The sequence below is a fragment of the Eupeodes corollae genome, chromosome 2, assembly GCF_945859685.1.
Source record: "Eupeodes corollae chromosome 2, idEupCoro1.1, whole genome shotgun sequence".
Taxonomy (NCBI): Eukaryota; Metazoa; Arthropoda; class Insecta; order Diptera; family Syrphidae; genus Eupeodes; species Eupeodes corollae.
The window spans coordinates 94,622,835-94,624,611 of NC_079148.1; the positions used below are offsets into that span (position 1 = coordinate 94,622,835).

Sequence of the window (1,777 nt, forward strand, 5' to 3'; positions counted from 1 at the left end):
TGAATTCGTTTCACTTCAATACGTAGATAAAACGTAAATTAAATTTAGATCTTCTTAAGAAGTTCCTATTCACTTTTGTAAATTTGTATTGTAATTGTTCGCATGAAGCACCTGATTCATTCAGAACTATTTTCTTCACTAAAAATAACTTTTCAAGCATTATTCCTTTTGACTTTCGGAAAATAATTAATAATAAAGAATCTCACTCAATGTCATTGAACCTATATATGTTACACTTTAAGACCCGCCTTATAATTATAACCTTAAAACTAAGCAACTGAATAGTGACCATACCCACTATTGTTCACAACCTGCTCACTGTAATCCTTCCAAGGCGGTGTTTGCGAGTAGAAACTGCTGCTATGATGAAATGGAGTTGTGGACGCGGACTGCTGCTGGTGATGATGATGAAGATGCATCTGCTCCATTGATATGCTGGTGTGATGGGGATAAGCGTTTGGGAACTCATTATGCCTAAAGGATTCACAAGGAATATGGGTCTGTTCACTGTGCGGTGCGGTGTATCCAATTGAAGTTTGATGTTCCCCCGATGTGAACAAATCACATGATTGGTAGGAAGGTGTTGCTGCTGGTCCTGCTCCTGTAGGTAATCCAACATTAGTAGCAGCTGCTGCTGCTTCAAATGTGCTCTTAAAGATATCGTATTTTTCCTGAGAAAAATCTGGGTTGTTCTCGGGCAATCTTGACTGGGAACTGCTACACAAACCATACTGCCGCATACTACTATAGAGGTCAAAATTTCCAAACCCATGGCCGGTCATCATAGGATACGGCCTTGGATTGACAAAAATGGCATCGAATAGCTCCTTTGTTATTCTCTCCCCACTGAGAGTTAAATTCTGCAGCTTTTCTAGGTCAAGATTTATAGTGCCCCCACTCTCGAGCACCTGCTCCAGAGCGAAAATGTAGTTGTGCGCAAATCGCAGAATCTCGATTTTCGTCAATTTGGTCTCTTCTGGGAGAGATGGCAGAGTGCTCCGCAGACGCTCCAATGCGTCGTTCAAAGTGTGCATACGATTTCGTTCGCGGTCATTGGCCTTCATCCGACGGAACTTCTTGATGCGAACCACTTGAGTTGGACTCCTGGAGCGCGTCACTCGGTTTTTACCAACCGCGTACTTCCGTTTCGGCTTCGCTTCCTTGGTTGGGGTTGAAGTTTGAACTCCCAATTTTGGGCAGAAGCCAGGCAGGGAATTTGAATTGGCTTGTAACAGGGCATTAGCTCCTGAAGCTATTGCTGGGTCGGTTATCAAATCCGGCGGAAAATAATCTACCGATGCATCAAAGACAAGCTTACGCGCGGCAAAGCTTGCATCGGCCGTTTCGAAACTTTTCTCGTAGCCACTGTCAAATGAAGAATCGTCGAACTCAAACGAACGATCCTCAAAACCGCTATAGCACGATGACATTTCGAAAACAGATTCGTGTTTCCCTTCGGTTTTTTTTTGGTTTAAATTGTATTCTTAGGAACCGTCAATCAAATATCATTACAGTATGCGATGTCAACAGAACGCGTTTCGTATTCCAACTAAATTGGTGAAAAGAGTTTTCACTAGTTTTATGCAATTTTGAATTTGGGGTTGGTGGCTGCAATGTCTTATCAGAAAAACCAAAACCAACCCTATGTGTACGTACTTTTCGTTTTTCTAACACCAATCGCCTCGAGGGTTGGTCTCTGATGCATGGCCAATAGCAGCATAACTTGAAGGACTTTCATATGAGCTACGATCAAAGGGATTTAAATAGTCACGTCATT

The 1,777-nt window shown here is 42.3% G+C and overlaps 1 protein-coding gene across 1 annotated transcript; it reads right to left on the reverse strand.

The window, feature by feature from the left end:
* Positions 1 to 255: 255 nt before the first annotated feature.
* LOC129947761 (basic helix-loop-helix neural transcription factor TAP) lies at positions 256 to 1,529 on the reverse strand. Its single transcript, XM_056058441.1, has one exon. It carries the CDS (start codon positions 1,428 to 1,430, stop codon positions 270 to 272), a length of 1,161 nt encoding a protein of 386 aa, XP_055914416.1. The 5' UTR covers positions 1,431 to 1,529; the 3' UTR covers positions 256 to 269.
* Positions 1,530 to 1,777: the final 248 nt, after the last annotated feature.